This window comes from Equus quagga, chromosome 13 (assembly GCF_021613505.1).
Source record: "Equus quagga isolate Etosha38 chromosome 13, UCLA_HA_Equagga_1.0, whole genome shotgun sequence".
Lineage (NCBI taxonomy): Eukaryota > Metazoa > Chordata > Mammalia > Perissodactyla > Equidae > Equus > Equus quagga.
Genome location: NC_060279.1, coordinates 8,539,611 through 8,558,291, shown reverse-complemented (window position 1 = coordinate 8,558,291; position 18,681 = coordinate 8,539,611). Strand labels below are relative to the sequence as shown.

The following is an 18,681-nucleotide window of genomic DNA, read 5'->3' as shown; positions in this document are numbered from 1 at the left end:
ATATGACCAGGGCCCTGCCAAAATCCTGAACTCATTCCTGACCCCTCTCTTCTCTCATTCACCCGCTCCAGCCACACCAACTTTCTTTCTGCCCTCAAACACATCACACTGTTTCTAATCATGGGTCTTGTGCCCTAGTTCTGCTAGTAACAAGTGTGGTGTAACCCCAGGCTCTATGTGGCTGCTAACTCCTTGTGAGCACTCAGTTCTAATGCCACCTCCTCAAACAAGCCTTCCAAGATCACTCTAGCTAAAGCAGCAATCCTTACCACCACCACTCTACACACACACACATTTCTTTTTCTATCCCACTGTCCTTCATATATATTTACTGTATGTACTCATTTGCTGTCTCCCCCAGGAGAGAGGGCCCTATGAGGCCAGATACTATTCACACTGCTGTATGCCCCAACCTCGAACTGTACAGCTCATGCCTCACATATTTGCTCAATACATACTTGTTAAATCAATGAAATTTTTGCTCTGTTAAGCACCTTAATGAGCCTTTTTGAACTGAAAATGAAGTGTGCATGGCAACTATCAATGGTCTGCAAAAGGCCTAAGAGAATTGCTTTATAGGTGTATTTTAGGTAAGACGAACTACCAAAGCCCTGCTTTCCAAAGATTATGGTAATTAATATATTCCCAAAACTTTATGTCACATTCTGCTGTTCTGAAAAAATTCTCCATAAATGACAGTTTTGTTTGGCTAAAGTTCTTAGATACCATGTTCTTAACAAGACTGCCTTAATAACCACCTCTACACAAGCACTGTGTCTGATAAAACCATCGGGAACACTTACCTCACGTTTGAGTTCTGCTACTGTTGTTGATAAGTTCGACACAAGTTGTGTCATGTTGGTCAGCTGTGCCTGGAGCAACTGGATGGCTTCAGTTTGCCGCTGATCCTATGATAAAGGAAGACCTAAGTATTATTTTTCTTTGTGTTTCACCTGTACATTAACTATTATAAATTCAATCTGGATAATCTAACAAATTCCTCAGAGAAAAAAATATATTACTAGGAAGATTTCATGAATGAATATCATAAACTTTGACCAGAAATTTTAAAAAAACAAAAGATACTTCAAAAGAATCTGAGACTGTCAACTCTCCCCGTCCCTGAAAATACCATGCAGAACACTGTCTAACAGAAGTTAGTAAACGTTCAAATTGATATGGGCTCTGTATGTATAAACCAGCACATAACCAGCTACATGCAAAAGAGCCACTTAGTCAAATATGTGTTTTAAACCAAAACACTTGGCACAAAGACATGTTGAAAACTTTTTGAAGAATGTTTCTGGACATAAAGCAGGCTCAAGAAGGTTTTAAAGTTCTATTTTATAGTATATTAGGATGGAACTTAGGATATCACACTGTCAAAACCTACAACTGATCATCTAATCAATACTAGAATATCACCAATGAGCAGAAATTCACCAAAAACACCCATCTTCCCCAGCTCTGAATTTTAGAAACTTTTATAATCAACAAACATGTCTTGATTTAAAATATCATTAGCATGCATATTTTGGGGAGTTATGCATCGTACTCATATTTATGAACCTCTATAAGTAGACTGTACTGAAATTCAACTTATTAATGAATTTGGAGAGGAGGAAAAGAGGACAGGAAGAAGTCAAGGAAATCTAACACTCTCATTTAGGACCCTATATGAAATAGCTACATAACCATTTATTATTCTAGATATAGTTTTTTAAAATTTAGACTTAAGTTTTAAGTCTCAACTGTCTATGTGTGTGTGCATGTGGGGGAGTGGATGTGTAAAATTGTAACAAAAAAAGTTTCACTTACTTCCCTTACTGTCATCCACTGTACCTTTTATCCTCATTTAGCTTTTTAAAATGCTGAATATGACTTATTAAATTGTTTCTTTTGATGACACATTTGACAAACACTCATAAAGCTTAGACAGTTATAAACATTTAAAGGACAAGCTATTTAAATTTAATAAATTATTATATTTATAAGTTGGTTAACACTTCTAATCAAGATTTATTTACAGTAGTGTTAATAATACACAAGATTATTTAAAAGTACTTTAAACAAGTATTTGAGACATAAGGTATAGAAGATACATATAAAGCAAAGAAAGTATAGAGGGGAAATCATTGTATTAAGATTAATGAAGAACTAAATAAATATTGTGTTCATGGGTCATATGACTTAATACTGTTAAGAGGTCAACTTTCCAAATTGATCTATAAATTCAACACAATCTCAATTAAGATCCTAATAAGTTTTTTTTTTTTTGTAAAACCCGACAAGTTGATTCTAAAATCCATATTAGCCAAACCCAGATTAGCCAAAACAATTTTGGAAAAGAACAAAGTTGGAGGATTCACACTGCCTGACTTCAAGAGTTCCTATAAAACTACAGTAATCACAACAGTGTGGTATTATCACAAAGACAGACAAATAGATAAACAGAACAGAAGAGAAGCCCAGCAACAGACCCACACATACACACGGTCACTTGATTTTTATCAAAGTGCAAAGGAGGGGCCAGGCCACTGGCGCAGTGGTTAAGTTTGCACGTTGTGCTTCGGTGGCCTGGGGTTTGCCAGTTCAGATCCCTGGTGCAGACCTACGCACTGCCTGTCAAGCCATGCTGTGGCAGGCGTCCCACATATAAAGTAGAGGAAGATGGGCACAGATGTTAGCTCAGGGTCAGTATTCCTCAGCAAAAAGAGGAGGACTGGCGGCAGACGTTAGCTCAGGGCTGATCGTTCTCAAAAAAAAAAAAGTGCAAAGGAAATTCAGTGGAGAAAAGAGTCTTTTCAACAAATTATGTTGGAACAAATGGATATTCATACGTTTCTCAACTCTCTCCCCCCCAAAATGAACTTTGATCTATACCTTGCAACACATAAAATTTAAAATAGATCATAAACTTAATGTAAAACTAAAGCTATAAAACTTCTAGAAGAAACAACATGAAAAAATCTTTCTAACTTTGGGTTAGGGCAAAAATTTTGTAGAGTGAAGAAAAAATGGATAAATTAGGCTCCAACAAATTAACTTCTGCTCTGAGAAAACAAGTAACAGACTGGGAGAAAATACTTGCAAAGCATCTCTGATAAGGGACTTATATTCAGAATATGTAAACAATTCTCAAACCTCAATAATAAAAAAAAAAACAGTAAGGGAGGAACTTTGCATGGACCCATGATTATAATGTGCTGTGAATTGAGTCAGATACTGCTAAACTATCCACAACCTGAGGCCTCCTCACCTCACCTCACCATCCCCTAGTTCCAGATAACCTTTTAGAAAACTGTAAAATTTCTTTATCGTGGTAATGGTCTATAAAAACTTATTAATAAACATCACACTTAATAGTGCAACACTGAAATTGTTCCCTTGAAATCAACAAGACAGGGGAATGGCCACGATTGCATCACTCTATAGGTCTAGGCAAGAGAGAAGAAAAAAATAAAAAGGTATAAGGATTAAGCAGAAAAAAGAGAGTTGCTCTTATTTGCCATTACTAAGATTATCTACATAGAAAGCCACAGAAGATTTCAGAGTGTAACAAAGTTGCACAAAAGTCCACTGCACTTCTACACACATACACACACACACAAATCTAGAAATGCAATAGGGACAATGCTCAAGAAAATTTTCCTTACAGGACATGTTGATGCTAATAGCTTGGTAAGTTTCCAAACATGACATCACATAACAGCCTTGATAATTAGCTATCAGAGGAAAAAGTGAACCAACATTACTTATCCTTCTTACCAGCGAGATCCTACAAAATTCAATGGAAATTTATGTAAAAAGTAAATAAGGTATGAAGATGACCAACCTGCTCCTCTGCTATTCTTGAAGTATTCTGAAGTTTAACTATTGTTTTATTGAAAGCCTTTTGCATTTCTTCCATTTGTTTTCGGTACCTGTGGAGTAAGAATTGATTTAAATTAGCTTTAATTTCTTATTTATTAATTTATTACTGGAAATACACTTCTGATTTCAATATATGAGATAAATCCACTTTTCTGAAAATGGCTCTTATTGAGGCCCATGCAATACAGGAATACTTACAAAGGTAGACTAAAAAGGTCCCTCAAAGTTTTCGCTACCTCAACATCAACTCTACGCACCTCACTGCCATATAAGATTTATTAGTTACATATATGGTCAATTTATTTACTACAAAGGAGCCACGACTATACAACAGGAAAGGACAGCCTCTTCAATAAACGGTGTTGGGCAAACTCGACAGCCACACACAAAAGACTGAAACTGAGTCACTATCTTATACTATACACAAAAATTAACTCAAAATGGATTAAAGACTTGAATATAAGACCTGAAACCATAAAACGACTAGGAGAAAACATGGAGGGAAGCTCCTTGACAACAGTTTTGGAGACAGTTTTTTGGATTTGGCAACAAAAGCCAAAATAAACAAATGGGAGCACATCAAACTAAAAAGCTTCTGCACTGCAAAGGAAACCATGAAGAAAATGAAAACGCAACTTACTGAATGAGAGAAGATATTTGCAAATCATGTATCTAATAAGGGGTTAATATCCAAAATATATAAAGAACTCATACAACTCAATAGCAAAAAAACAATCTGATTAAAAAATGGGGAGAACGGGGACTGCCCTCGTGGCTTAGTGGTTAAAGTTCCATGTGCTCTGCTTCAGCAGCCAGGATTCATGGGTTTGGATCCCGGGTGTGGACCTACTCCACTCATCAGCTATGCGATGGAGGTATCCCTCATATAAAGTGGAGAAAGACTGGCACAGATGTTATCTTAGGGCTAATCTTCCTCAAGCAAAAAAAGAGGAAGACTGGCAGTGGATGTTAACTCAGGGCAAATCTTCCTCACCAAAAAAAAGCAATGATAATGGGCAGAGGATCTGAATAGATATATTTCCAAAGAAAACATACAGATGGCTAACACGTACATGAAAAGGTATTCAATATCACTAATCATCATCAGGGAAAAGCAGATCAAAACAACGAGTTATCAGCTCACACCTGTTAAAATGGCTATTATAAAACAGACAAGAAATAACATGTGGGCAAGGATGTGGACAAAGGCAACCCTTGTGCACTGTTTGTGGGAGTGTAAATTGGTGCAGCCACTATGGAAGACAGTATGGAAGTTCCTCAAAAAATTAAAAATAGAACTATCATATGATCCAGGAATTCTACTTCTGAGCATTTATCTGAAGAAAACGAAAACACTAACTTAAAAAGATATACGCAACCCTCATGTTCACTGCAGCATTATTTACAACAGCCAAGATTTCAAAGCAACCTAAGTGTCCACTGATGGATGAATAGATAAAGAAAATATGGTGTGTATATATATATAATGGACTATTATTCAGCTATAAAAGAAAAAAAAAATCATGCCGTTTGCAACAGCCATGGGTAGACCCTGAGGGCATTATTAAGTGAAATAAGTCAAAGAGAAAGACAAATACCTTCTGATCTCACTTATATGTGGAATCTTTAAAAAATAAAAAAACAAAAAAACCCCCCAAACTCATCAATACAGAGAAGAGATTGGTGGTTGCCAGAGGCAGGGGGTGGGCAGTGGATGAAATGGGTGCAGGTCAAAAGGTACAAATTTCCAGATATAAAATGAGTAAGCCATGGCGATGTAATGTAATAGCATGTTGACTACAGTTATAATACTGTATTATATATTTGTTTGCTAAGAGAGCAGATCTTAAAAGTTCTCATCACAAAGAAAAAATTTGTGGTGATGGATGTCAACTAGACTTCCTGTGGTGACCATTCTGCTACATTCGATAGAAACATCGAATCATTATGTTGTACACCTGAAACTAATATATGTCGATTATACCTCAATTAAAAAGAAAAAGATTAGTGATTTCTGTGGTTCCTTTATGGGGATGGATAGGGGTGCAGGTGGGGAGGCAAGAGCAGGTATGAGGTAGCTAAGTGGGCATGCACAAACACACACACACACACACACACACAATTTGCCAATAAAGTTATGTGTTGATTAGGAAGAAACCCCCTTTAGGATATAATGACTACCTTTGTGACAACTCATTATTAGCACTTCAATTTAAGAGGAGTAGGAAAAGGTAGTGTTTCAGAAACTCTGGACAGAAACTTAGTACCTAGGTGGTTACAAAATCTTGAAGGAGAAGCCCTAAGGACATTGGACGCTTAAGGGATAAAAAAAGAGTTAGGTTTAAAAAATGGAGAACTGTGCCTGGGGTCTTAATCACTTTACAAGCACACTGGCACTGCCTCTGGCACTTACGAGCACAAGAGCATAAATTATTACAACTAGAACTAGGATTCCAGGATTTGTTTGAAAGAGTGCAAATGTTCTCTAATTATCCAGTTCAGTCTACTCTACTCTTCACTTATTTAAACTCTTAAAATGATATCTTGGCAAGTTCCACCAAGAGCTTTAAGATCTACAGACTATAATTTTTCCCATGAGCTCTCTGGGAATCAAGCAGAAAAAGTGGCTAAAGTTAAACAAGAGAAGAAAAGGAGAAGCTGATTACAGATAATTCAAACATTATAAGCCTAATAATAAAAGTGTTACATCCCTTAGTACTTTTAAAAAAGAAAAACAATTCTTTAAGTCACTGATTGACATCCAAGTAGCTTACTTTCTCTCTCCAGCTAAAATAGCACTTACTACTATTATATCATGAGAGAATTAAATCCTCTCCTCCTCTAGTCACAGATCATATGCTGCTACTTAACTCACTATGCAAAGTAGATTGTGCTAATTCATAATACACCTTACCTTTGGCTAAGCTCCTCCAGATAGCGACCACTGAGAGACATATTAACTTCTAAGGCTTTAATACGATTATTAAGTCTCATAAATACTGACTCCTTTTGATTTGATCCATGTACAAGATTTCCATTAGCATACCCTAGATCTGTAGAATTTTGTAATTCAGCATAAAAATCTGTAGCTGTCCTCTGTAACCCTCTTAAAAGGGCATCTTCTGGAGACTGTTCTTCCTCTTTTACTTCAGGTACTGAAGAAGAATCTACAACAGGAGTCAAAATTTGCTTTGGTGTGTCAGCTACGCTCATTTTGGCTTCTCCATCTTCACTGTCTGGCACAGTGGCTGTGTTTACAGGTGGCACTATTGTTTCAGTTAGCTTTGTGATAATTTGCATGGAGTTTAAGTCTTCTTTTACAATATTATCCATTACTTCATTAAGTTTATTTGTTTCATAGATCACAGTTGGCTTCTCTACAGAACTAAAACTCTCAGACTTCTTTTCTGTTTCATTATCAACTTCAACAGAACTCTCTTGGGTAATCACTTGTGATGGTGTATGTCCTGCCTCATATTTAATAGGCTCAGATAATTCTGTTTTAGATAATGAATTGATTTCCGGAGTAACATCCAAGAGAACAGACTGAGAAAGAGTTTGAGGATGGCTTGGTTCAAGTTCAATTGCATCTACTGTGCGATTAATCAAATCACCTTGGTGCATATCACTTACGTCACCCAGAACAGTAGTTTCAGTCTCCTTTTCCTTACTTTTACCATCCAATTCTCCACTCGGAGGTTGCAATACTGAAACGTCTACTGATTCTGCAGGCAGTAATAATGGTGGTTGAGCTGACACAAGATAATCTTTTTCTTTACTCACATCAGTTCTGCTGCGTTGCCGATAAAGAGCAATTCTGACTGAACACCATTTATATATGTATTCCGCAAAACTAGAAATACAACAAATTGTGGTCAATTCACTGCAAAATATTTGCGTCTCTGACTCAAACCAGGGTGATGATTCATCCTCCTGTTCACCGCTACCCAAAAGGGTCACTGTAGATGGACTGGCCTCCTCTTCTTCTTCTTGCACTAGTTGTACAATAGGACTCTCTTTGGGAGTATCTGGTGATGATGGCTCTGTGTCATGTACACGTCCTTCAGTGGTTACAAACCTAGAAATACATACGATAATTACAAATCACTTTAATTAGAACTCTAAAGCTAAAATTATGTTTATGGAAAATAAATGTATCATACACAAAAAAGGCAGGAAATATAGAAGAAACTCAAATTTTTTTGCATGAATTTTTCCCCTTCAAATCATTTTCATTATAAAAACAAATATTCAAAAATGGTAACAGAAAGACCATTTATCAAGTGACCAGCCAGGTGACTCAAATGATCATATTTACCAAATCAACCTTGCTTTTCTTTAATCTCTGTTTAAGAACCATTTGTATGTGAATACTTCTACTTACTGAATGTATCGTGTACCTTTCCTCCCACAAATAGTCACTAAATCTTTTTCAAGCCTCATCACCCATTACATAGAAATTGAGCAACCCAAGGACTATAAAGTCTCAGAGCTAGAACTAGAATCCGGGATTCTTAATACTTATGGACTTTGTGCTTGAATATGCAGCTAGATTGATCAAAGATAATTTTTCTGTGGATGATTGAGGAATTCCAACGTGGCATTACACACTACACACACACACACTCACACACACACACTCACGATTATCTGCTTTAGGGAGAAGAAACATATCCCTCCTCCCCAAAATAATCTTAATATCATCTGGGCTAGTTTTTCATTATTTAAAGCCAAATACTTAACCACTTTAGTGAAGATCTTGACTAATAAACTTACAGTGCCACTAACTCAATCCCATCTTTGGGCTCCAGAGTATGTGTGTAGGGTACGGAAGAGTGGGGAATAGAGCTAGTGGGAATAGTGCTGTAATTATGTCTGTGGTTCCCTCCAAGAGAAAGAAAATGAATTTCTGGGTGTGGCCCTTACAGCACAAAAGGTACAACCTGGAAAAATAATTTGAAAACTAAAAAGAAACATCTTCATATAAAAATTTTCCTACTCTGAAAAATTACTAAGAATGCCAGGAAATGTCTTCAAATAAAGACTAATATCACAATAGCAAAGGTAGGAATAAACTAGACAATATCTAAAAGCTGGACTTTCATTTTGTTGACAGGAATAGTAAATAGACCAAACTAAAACATAATTAGGCTACGTTTCTCCAAAGACAATACAGATATATACACAAGATCTCTAATAACATTTCTTACATACTCAGGTGGTATGTAAGGTGGTATGTAAGAAAGGTGCTTATTATCTACTAGATAACTATGACAGTAGAAGGAACAATGTCTGAAGAAGGGGAGGGAGAAAAACTAAATTGAACTAATTTGGTAAAAATTAAGTTATATAACATCTATGTACAACCTAATTGGAGCCATACTTAAAAAAAAACACATCAAACTTGGGAAAAGAAAGTCAGTCATCTTTTCCTAACTTCATCAGTGACACTCTACCATGGATTCTTTTATTTTCATTTATTTTCTTTAAAGGATTGCCATATAATCATCAAAAAGAATTTAAGACAAACATACATGAAGAAACATTAAGTAAAAACATAAACAATTATGTAAAAGTATCTACTAAAAACCAAACTCTAACATAGAAAAGTAAAAACTGCTACATTAGCCTGATGTGTTATCTTTCAACAAATATTCATACATATATATATGTATGAATATTCATATTCATTCATATTCAACAAATATTCATACATATATATATATATGTGCTGTGTATATGTATGTATGTGTGTGTGTGTGTATATATATATAGGTAAAATTAGTTTCATTTAGTTTTGAAAAGTAAGACATACTATGTGTTAACTGAGGAAGCATCCAAAACCGGGACTAGCAATCACAGCTCCACATAATCAAAAACACCAAGAATGACTCTCCCAACTAGATTTCTTAGGACCTTCTAAGAATGACACATAATGCTACATAATCTCTCTAACCACCCAATAAATGCCTTTAGACACTTTCAGGATTAACATCAGAGAAAACAAATTTGTCACTGTGCCCATCAAAGCACAAAAGGCTCATTTTTCAATTAGTATGGTACTTACGAATTACAGCTCAAAGATGTACTCCACATTGCAGATTTCAGTACATATTACCTTGCACTAACTGTGTCATGTTCAAATATCTTATCCTCTTGAATAGAGCACCTCTGAGAGAAGGGCTTTCAAAGTTTTACAGGGCTATATCTAATGAAACATACACAAACTAAATTTACAATAACTACACCCAATTACCCAAATCATTATGAGCTTATCTATTATAAATTAGAAGTAGAGGTGCCAAAAAAAACCTTACATCATCTCTGGTAAAGAACAAAAGATGAGGATATTTTAGACACTACCTACCATATACACCTCCCTGCCCAAAGTGCCCCGCTGCAACCTAGGGAAAGACCTATATCATTCAATTTGAGAAACTGAGCACTGTACGAGTTTGCTGTGTGACCAACACATTATATACGGATCACTGTTCTAGCTATTTCAGGTACCCTTTAGAGCTTTTCTAGGCATAGCAAAGATACTTAACCAATGTTTTTAAATTTGAACTTAATAAAAACAGGCCTTTAAAATTTGTCCTCAAACCTAGACCTGTAGAGTTAGGTCAATTATTTGCAATAAGGAAAAGATTCAACGTCATGAATAATAAAAAGTAGTACATAATATCAAAACAACAAACATTTGATCTGCAGTGAAGTATATTCCTAGTACCCAAAAAGCAACTCAAAGATACTTTAAGTAGCTGTGGAATGTCTGCCCTATGACTCAGAGCTTTCTATAGATAATCATTTCACATGCAAATCACAAGTATCTTTTTATGTACTCATATACTTAGTTCTCCACTTTAATAGAACTCTAATATCACAATATGACTTACTCAGGTGATGGAACAGGAGTTGGAACAGGAGCTGATTCAGGCATTTTAGGTGCAGTTGTGGCAGTGGCATTCTCAGATATACTTTTATTTCCTATTTTAAGAAAGATGCCCATGTTGAGTTTAATTTTAAAAAGCTATATCATGAAAATATTTTACTATAACAAATGAAAAAATCTTTAGTTTCTCAGGGGAGAAGAAAAAACTCGAAGAGGTTTGCTACTGCAGACTTTGGATTTTTCCATCAAAGCTCTTTAAGAAAGAAACAATCGTACCAGGTCACAACTACTAGTACTGCATACTTTCTCAGCTTCTCAGATAATTAAAGCAAGTCAGGTGACTATGAATTCTGTGTAATCTTATATGATTAATGTCTTGTAGACACCTGAAAGAGTTACTAAAGAGAATGAGAAGAAATAAATGGGTCATTTTAAGTTGGCACTTGGAATTAAGTATTTTTTTAAAAACAAAAAAGGCAAGATTGTTTCTCTTTGTTAATAATATTATTTGGCATTCTGTAAGGAAAAAATTGTTTTCTATATCGAGTAGCTATTTGATACATAATAGAAAAGGTTACGTGAAGTATCATTAGGGCATCAAAACCTCAGGAAAGAGATAAGGGATAAAACCATTACTTCTACAGCAAGGAAGAGTCAAAAAACAAATTCATGAATTTTAGACAGACAGGATCCTATTATAAAAGAGAACTTGTGAAATTCAAACAATGAATTAACAGAAGATTAGAAAGTTCCTCTGGATCATTCCTATATTCCTAAATGAAAAATCATATTACTTGGCTTATTAATTAATTTTCCTAACTAGAAAGACCCCCAGAGTATGTGATATTTAAAAGACCCATAAAATGATTAGGTACCTTCCATCAGGTCTTCAGTTTTTGCTCCCAGAATATTAGCGGCAATATTCACCATATTTAGAATGGCATCTAAAACAAAATTCAATCAGAAAAAATACCAATACTCCCAAATATTCTCATATAACTTAATATCAGATAGTCAAAAAACCATTGATAATGGTCTTTGAATTTTTTTGGACTAATTACCTTTTTATTTATTTTACTATGTAAGTCCAATATAGGACACAAATTTTGGCCAAAAAGTATAAAGCATAAGTCTCAATTTTTATATTCAGAAGGAACTTAAAATTTAAATATACTTTTTTTGTAAAGCTTCCCCAAACATTTTATCAAAACACTATCTTCACCATATTACAAAATTCAAGTATAATTCAACGCATCGCCTATACTGAGACCAGAAAGAAATGTGACAACCAAAATTTATATTTTACAGAAAGTCTGTTTTTCTTTAAAAAAGGTTCTACAGTTTAGGGGCCAGCCTGGAGGCACAGTGGTTAAGTTTGCACGTTCTGCTTCAGCAGCCTGGGGTTCGCCGGTTTGGATCGCAGATGTGAACCTACGCACCGCTTGTCAAGCCATGCTGTGGCAGGCATCCCACATATAAAGCAGAGGAAGATGGGCCTGGATGTTAGCTCAGGGCCAGTCTTCCTCAGCAAAGAGGAGGATTGGTGGCAGATGATAGCTCAGGGCTAATCTTCCTCAAAAAAAAAAAAGGTTCTACAGTTTAAAACAAAACAAAAAAGCTGGAAGAAACAAAAGCTTTTCCTAAACAGGTGATGATAATGGGCAAAACTAAACAAAATGAGGAGATTATTATCCAAAGGACAGCAGAAAGATTTTGTTATTTTTAACTACGAACATGTAATATCTACTGGTAATATGGTTAAATCCCAAATTGATACTGAATAGAATCAAATTTCTTCGATGACTTTTAACAATGTTTTATGGATAATAAATCACACAAATTCTTCTGTGAATTGGGTGGGTATGGGCATGGGCAGATTAACTAAAAGTCAAAGTCATAAAATTCTAAGTGTTGCAGGTAGAGCAATCTGCAAACTTTCTAATTATGCCTCTCTTTCCAAAGAGGATATTTGGAAGATGAATAAAGTGGTACAAACCTTAGTATCTACTTAAATAGCTAAAGGTACATGAGGACCACAAAACAGCAGAACTCCAGGAAAGGCTGGTGTTGGGAACAGGAAGCTTCTTGATGTAATTTCAAGGAAAATTAACTTCCAATCCCAATCTAATCTCTGAAATTCCACCAGAAGCAAATTCATCAGTCTCAGATATTTCTCCTATTAAAATACTAAAATCTGGCTGGGGATAAATATTAAGCCACATCAATTATTTCCGTCTTAGTCTCCTTTCCTAAAAGGGATCCATAGGGTTTTCATCACACTTTCAATAAAAAACAACAAATGTGACTCAGCCATAAAAAAAGACAAAATGATCCCATTCGCAACCACATGGATGAACCTTGAGGGCATCACGTTAGGCGAAATAAGCCAAACAGAGAAAGACAAACACCATATGACTTCACTCATATGTGGAATATAAACAAAGTTACGGGCAAAAAGAATAAATTAGTGGTTACCGGGGGAAGGGGGGTGGAGGGTGGGCACAAGTGGTGAAGGGGCATACTTATATGGTATATGATAAACAATAATGTACAACTGAAATCTCACTATGTTATAAGATATTATGACCACCATAAAAAACACACACACACACAACAGATGTGAAAAGTAGGAAAGGATCTAAGGGGGCACAAGCTAACACATCAAGAAGGTTGGGAACAACCCAAGCACTGTCACCTGGAGCTGACCCTGTAAATACAAGCTTTACAGTAGGAGAAAGTAGTAGGAGATTTTACACTGCTTTAAAAGTGGTAACTAGTAGACAGTTATTAATTACAATCTTTAGATAATTATGATTCTATAATTTGAAAGACAACAAAGCAGTGGTACCTTGTTTCCAATCATTAGTATAACACACAAAAGCTTTATATTGCTTTTTAAATGTCTAGGATTATAGGTCAACCTTGCCCTTTGACCCGGCAAATTGATAAATAGAGAAGTGGCCTTGGCTCTTAGGCTAAAGAGATGCCTCAGCATGAGATAAAAACAAGAATGGAAACTCCGTATTTCCTCACAAACCAAGATAAAGTAGCAATGGAAACTCTGTTATTCCCTCATAACCCCGCTTTTAATGCCAACCAACACAGCAATGGTAGGATGTGATCTTCTACTTAGCCCTCAGGCGAAAGTTTGGTCAAAGCTGACTGCTTCACAGATCCCAAATTTTGGAGTCAAGTCTATACTCTCAGATTTCAAATTTTTTGGCATTTATTATCAAAGAATTCAAGAAAAGAACATATCTATTAATCTGAGTAAAGAAAGTAGCTTTAGAGTATTATTTTTTAACCTAAATTTTAATACTAGCACCTACAATAAGGAAGATTTACACTATTCATCATTTTAAAATATTATTTATTATCACCATTTCAGGGGGCCACTTAGTAAAAAAAGCAAAATTTGGCAAATTTCTACTTCTCAGCCTATCTAACCTATAAGAAATAATTTTGCCAAGTTCACAGAACACTGCCAAATGTAGTCTAATTTTTCGTCTTTTGAGAGAAAGCAGCTTTTTGAATATTCTATTCTTACCATTCTCAATTTGCATCTAAACATATGACAGCTTGTCATGATAATCTGCCCACTAATAAGCATTCCAAATAGGCTAAGGTAATAATCTGGAATATAGTGCCAAACTAGATACCTGTCCCTAATTTCTCCTGGATTAGCCAACATCTTTATCTTTGAGTTGGGCAACTATTCATTCCACCTCATTCCTTCAGGAATGAATCCTCCTAGGGACCAAATATCAACATGCTATACTCAGTTTCCAGCACACCAATGGGTCTTTTTGAAACAGAAAATGAACCACCTATGCTACAACATAACAAGACAAAGCAACAGAAAAACTACTTCCTCCCATGTGTATTCAGCTACCTCTGCAACATGTCCACCTTCATTCTCTCTTCTTTCTAGGACCTTAAAATACATACATTCATAAGGAATACTTTGACTTAAAAGAAAACAAAAGGATACTTTCTTGTTACATGTCTTAAACATATACACAGAATCCTGGTGTTTAGTAGATCTGACAATTCTAACAAAATGCAGACCATATTTAAGAGTAAAGGTAGACTTCCAAGAATATCAAAGTAGAGCGTGATCTGGAAAATCCACACGACAAAGCACAAGGAAAGCAGTCATATGAAGAATTCTTGTTGATGTAAAATATTTAAATGTTCTGGTTAAAGAACGTAACAAAAGAATCAGGCAGAAGCATTGCCAAAACTGGCATACACACAAAGCCAAGAATGCTGCTCTCTCCAAGACAGTTTCTCCCTTTTGGCAGTTAAGTAAATTATATAATATCAAGAATGTCTACATCTACAGTATGCATGCTTCATGACAACCAAGTCCCATCAGAAGCAACCTACTCTGATAACATGTATTTCCCATAACCACTAACTGCTCAACAGCAAAAGGAAAAAGGAGTGTCATTAGGATTAAAGCCACAGAACTCTGTTTGGGAGACACCAGGTAAATATTAAAAGCAAAGTAAAAATTGGTCCAAAACTGACCAATTTCAAGCTAATTTAGAAAGTGGTGATGATTGCAGTTAAACTGGGACATTCAAGTGCCAGAGACTAGCTATCTGGCTTGATTCCACTCTGTCATGTACTCCTTACGGTTACACTACCTTGGAGGCAGTAGCAAGCTCGGGCTTAAAAACAGTCCCAGACCCTTCAGAGAAAACTAACAGGATCCAGGTATAGAAAGCTGCAGTGTTAGGTCATGCCTATAGGCTTTATGACAGCAAAGTCATATCACTCAGCTCCTACTGCCTCTCTCGCTCTAAAACTTCAAGAGATGGAGATCTTTTTAAACCTCATCTTCCACGCTAGGGTCAGTAGACATCCTCCCAACCCATCTTGTCTCACTGTATAAATTCTTGCAAGACCTAGAACACTGGAAGGTAAATGACTGCCTTCCCAGAGAGCCATAGAAGAGATTTTTAGTTAACAAGAAACACACCATCAAGGAGAAAGAGCCAAAAGGTAGAATCTAAAGAAGATTCTATGTCTAAGTAATTAAAACAATAGCTTGGTCAAAGACGTGACTACAAATAGGGAAATGTCCTCTGCTGAAATATAGCTAGGTTTTACTGGTGTCTAGGAGTTAATCCCAAAAGAAAAGAGAAAAAGAAACCAAGAATATCAATAGCGTTTTCCTTTACTATGGTAAGGCATTACTTCCCTAAGGTGCCCCCACCCTTCCAGTAACCACAAGAAGCTAGAGATCTTTTAGTCTGGGACTATTTTCTGGCCCCATAAAATAAAGATGCTCCCTCACAGCTAATTCAGCATCACTGAGCTATGATGACTATTACGTAACAGAATTTTTTAATACAAATTTAAGGACACCAACAATAACATAAATATCCAGATAAATAAAATAGCACCATTTTTCACTCCTAAAAAGCTACATCCTACAGCAGTGAATGACACATCTAATTTTAATGCCATCACAAACTAGATAGCTAAGGACCCTATTAAAAGTAATCAGTAACAGGGGCTGGCCCGGTGGTATAGTGGTTAAGTTCCCGTACTCCACTCTGGCAGCCCAGGGCTTGCAGGTTTGGATCTGGGTGAGGACCTACACATTGCTCGTCAAGCCATGCTGCAGCTGTCCAACATACAAAATAGAGGAAGAACGGCACAGATGTTAGCTCAGGGACAATCTTCCTCAAGCAAAAAGAGCAAGACTGGCAAGAGATGTTAGCCCAGGGACAATATTCCTCACCCAAAATAAAATAAAATAAAATAAAAAGTAGTCACTAATATCTAAAAAGGTGACTAGCAATAGAGTAAAATAAAACACTGAGCTAATATGTAACAAAATTAAATAACAAAAAAAGGATTTTCTTTTTAACACTCTTCTTCCTGTTCCTTAAAAAGTCTACCTAAGTCTATAGCCTTTCATGGAGGGGAAGAGGAGAAGGAGAAAGGAAAGGGGAAAAAGAAGTGACTCTTAACTCCATATACCATAGCTCAGGTATATAAACCTAAGCACTACTGGTTGAGTATCTGCAAGAGACAATGTGCACAGTGAGACTGGGATTCAAGCAGTTCAACTCACTAAGTCAACAAGGGAAATGCACAAGCAGCTAATCTTCAATTTTACTAAAATTTACTTATATTAAATTCAATTTAAAAAGAAAACTTCTTCTAATAAGTTTTATATTCTTCAGGAATAACCAAAAATAACAAACATTAAATATACCTACCCACATTCCAACTGTAATAATATAAAGTACCAGTTGGTAATGGTCTTTCCCGGAATCTCCTTAGCTAGCCGACCACTAGGTTCGGATACCAGGTTGGAATGACAAGAAACTAAACCACTAGTATCTTAGTCATTGTATCTTTAGTTTACAAGGAGTATATTATTATTACTATCATTGTTATTGATTGGGAGTCATTATTATTATAGACAAGAACAGCTGTTATATTTTGTAATTAAACAGGGACCAAATATCCATAGATTAAAGAATCCTCATTTTCTAGGATTTCACTGATACACAGCACCTCTGAAACTACCGTCCAAATTCCTTTCCCATCCAGTATGATTACCCAGATGCTCCCATTCACATGGTCTAGGACCTATTTAATAATTCTTTCCCTAAGTAAATTCACAGCCTTTCTTCACTCTACGGAATTTGCCAAAAATATGAGCATCTAATTATTGTAGAAGAACCAACTTATGCCTTTTTTTCCTCTCCTCATTCTTTTCATCTACTCTTCTATTTTATTTCCACAGAAATTCTTTTGAAAAGCCACTATCTTTGATTTCAACTCAAGTTCAACACTGGGAGTAGGAGCCTCCTAAACTATACCACAACAAAATGTCCACATGTGTCAGGAAAAAAAGTTAAATACTTAATTGTTACTAGGAAAACCCCAATATACTCACTTGTAGCAGAACCAAGAAGATTTTTTGAGGATTTATCCTCCCCATTATTATAATCCAGTGGATAATCTGTTTAAAGAGAAAATGAAGGTAGTGATGCTGAGAAATATCTCCAATAATATATTTAAAAGCTCCAATTATGTCCTGTCAAAGTTAGCTGATGTTTGGGGCCAGCCCCACAGTGTAGTGGTTAAGTTCGGCACATTCCACTTTGGCAGCCTAGATTCACGGGTTCAGATCCTGGGCATGGAACTATACCACTTGTCAGCCATGCTGTGGTGGTAGCCCACATATAAAGTGGAGGAACACTGGCATAGATGTTAACTAAAGGCTAATCTTCCTCAAGCAAAAGAAAAACAAGGAAGACTGGCAATGGATGTTAGCTCAGGGCTAATCTTCCTCAGCAGAAAGAAAAACAAAGTTAGCTAATGTTTAAGACAAATTTTGTAATAAATATTCACTATAAATCTAAAATATGTTCACATTAAGAAAATGAGATTCCGAAGCCATTTATCAAACAGATGTAAACCAAGGAAAATAATTCTGCTGCTTACCAAAATTTTAATCCCTTTTATAAGATTTTTATTCAAACTCTCAATGTAATTTACCAACCCCTAGTAAATATCTTCATTTCACTTACGGGAGATCTAGGGAAGGGAAAATTTAGATTGTCTAGATTATGATTTAAGATATTTTAAAACAAGGACTTGATAAGTAGAAATGGAGGGTGTCATAAAACCTTCTCCTATCCCCTCAACCTCACAAGAGTTTCTCAAAGGCTCAGGCCTCGATGTGCTTGCTCTTGGGCTCAAGACAAATCAAAGGAATTAATGCTCAATTCTACTATTTCAGTTACCTTATGAGTTTAATAGGTTTTCAGGCCCGGCATAGGGATACAATCATAATTTATAGCACTGATACTATGGAAGGAAGTTCCAGTTACAAATAACTGATTGATAAGCTTGGAAAGCAACTCAATTTACAAAGCAGAAAA

General features: G+C 35.8%; 1 protein-coding gene across 4 annotated transcripts in view; it reads right to left on the bottom strand.

The window, feature by feature from the left end:
• SUCO (SUN domain containing ossification factor) overlaps positions 1-18,681 on the bottom strand; it is an 84,939-nt gene that overhangs the window by 15,006 nt on the left and 51,252 nt on the right. For all 4 annotated transcript variants that reach the window (XM_046681884.1, XM_046681882.1, XM_046681883.1 and 1 more), the window contains 6 exons: positions 17,691-17,756; positions 11,641-11,709; positions 10,770-10,860; positions 6,788-7,951; positions 3,836-3,923; positions 804-908 (listed from right to left, as the gene is read on the bottom strand). In XM_046681884.1, coding sequence (XP_046537840.1) covers positions 804-908; positions 3,836-3,923; positions 6,788-7,951; positions 10,770-10,860; positions 11,641-11,709; positions 17,691-17,756 — 1,583 coding nt within the window. The remainder of the gene's footprint in view (positions 1-803; positions 909-3,835; positions 3,924-6,787; positions 7,952-10,769; positions 10,861-11,640; positions 11,710-17,690; positions 17,757-18,681) is intronic.